General features: G+C 44.3%; 1 protein-coding gene across 1 annotated transcript in view; it reads right to left on the bottom strand.

Moving 5' to 3' along the window:
• The window catches only part of LOC107102700 (epidermal growth factor receptor substrate 15-like), an 8,393-nt gene extending 7,338 nt beyond the window's left edge, over nucleotides 1-1,055 (bottom strand). Inside the window, exon 1 of the mRNA XM_015402104.1 lies at nucleotides 623-1,055. Within this exon, the coding sequence (XP_015257590.1) occupies nucleotides 623-823 (201 nt within the window). The 5' untranslated portion in view covers nucleotides 824-1,055. The remainder of the gene's footprint in view (nucleotides 1-622) is intronic.
• Nucleotides 1,056-1,413: the final 358 nt, after the last annotated feature.

Consider the following 1,413-nt stretch of genomic DNA (forward strand, 5'->3'; position numbering starts at 1 on the left):
GAATTTAGGTGTTCAGGCTGACGTAGAACTAACTGGCCTGCAGAAGATAACGAATAAAACACAGATTTTAAGACAGGATTTATTTTTTTAAATAGAAATTTCATGATTTTGGGACAATATGGTCTGATAAAGAGAACATTTATATACATGTTTAAGCCAGAATGACATTTAAATATTATTTCCCTAGAACTAAGAATTGCAGTGAACGATGTCGCACTAAAAATCTAAAATCTGAAAATAACAAAACTACCATTTTTAAAATTGTATTAATCTAAGTTTAACTGATTATTTTTAATGTGTAAAAGACATTCAACATTGTTCACAACACCTTAAAAAAACAAACAATTTAAACAGAAATTAAACAGGTCAGCTATGTAGTTTCTGTATACCCCCCCCATCATAGAATGCCCTTGAATCAGAGGATCTGTCCATCCGCTGGTTCCTGGGATCAGAGATGAACATCTGATCTCTGATAGGAGCCCAGAGGGAGATCCAGTGATGGAGGAACATTCTTCCTTTGACTCCACTGATGCAAATCATGCAAACAAGCAGGCTAGTCTATGAGGCAGGCAGAATAAACACAGACAGGCGCACACACCAGAGGCAGGTGCTGCGGTCTTACTCTGATCTCGGCTGCCTTGGCCAGGACTCGCTCATCCATTTCTATCACCTCTGTGTCTCCAGGAGATGACCAACATATGAAGCAAGAATGTTTCAGCAGGTTGGAGAAGGAGCATTCGTTTTTCCAGCCTGCCTTCCCTGCATCCTCCCCTGGTTCCTGGGATTTCTCTATTTTCTCCTGCTGCACTGCTGGCTCCTCCATTGCTGCACTCCCTCAGTGTGGCTTCACTGCAGAGGAGGCGGAGCCCCCCTCAGCCTGTGTGTAGATGTGTCTCTGATGAGTGGCTCAGTGGCTTCAGACAGACGGACAGGAAGCAGCAGCTCCAACCTGCTAGAAACAGAAAGCTGGAGTCCAACGGATGGAGCAGCATCTTCTGGGCTTTCATGGCTTCATGTCATTTGTCTTCCACCCCTCTCCCTCCAACCGTTGGGCTGTTCTGTCTCACACCCCCATCCGGCTCTCCCTCCCCCACCGTTCATGGCTCTCACTGGCCTCTGCAGTATGCGTCAGTCTGCTCACAGCATCCCATCATTCATAAAAAACACAAGAATCATTGAAACGGAGGAGAATTACTCTGCTCTGCAGAAACCTTCATTTTTATCACTTTCACTCAGATATTGATCTCAGCTCATGCTGTAAAATTTCACCTTTTCTTTGAATAACTGAACAGGATTGAACTGTTTTAAACATCGAGCATTTATGGAGCTCGCTGTGACTTATTTTAGTCATGAACACGGGCAGATTTAGGAAATGTGGGGCCCTAAGCAAAGGCAGGCAGGGGCCCTCTGAAT

This window comes from Cyprinodon variegatus, unplaced genomic scaffold (genome assembly GCF_000732505.1).
Source record: "Cyprinodon variegatus isolate N-32 unplaced genomic scaffold, C_variegatus-1.0 Scaffold1300, whole genome shotgun sequence".
In the NCBI taxonomy this organism is placed as follows: Eukaryota; Metazoa; Chordata; class Actinopteri; order Cyprinodontiformes; family Cyprinodontidae; genus Cyprinodon; species Cyprinodon variegatus.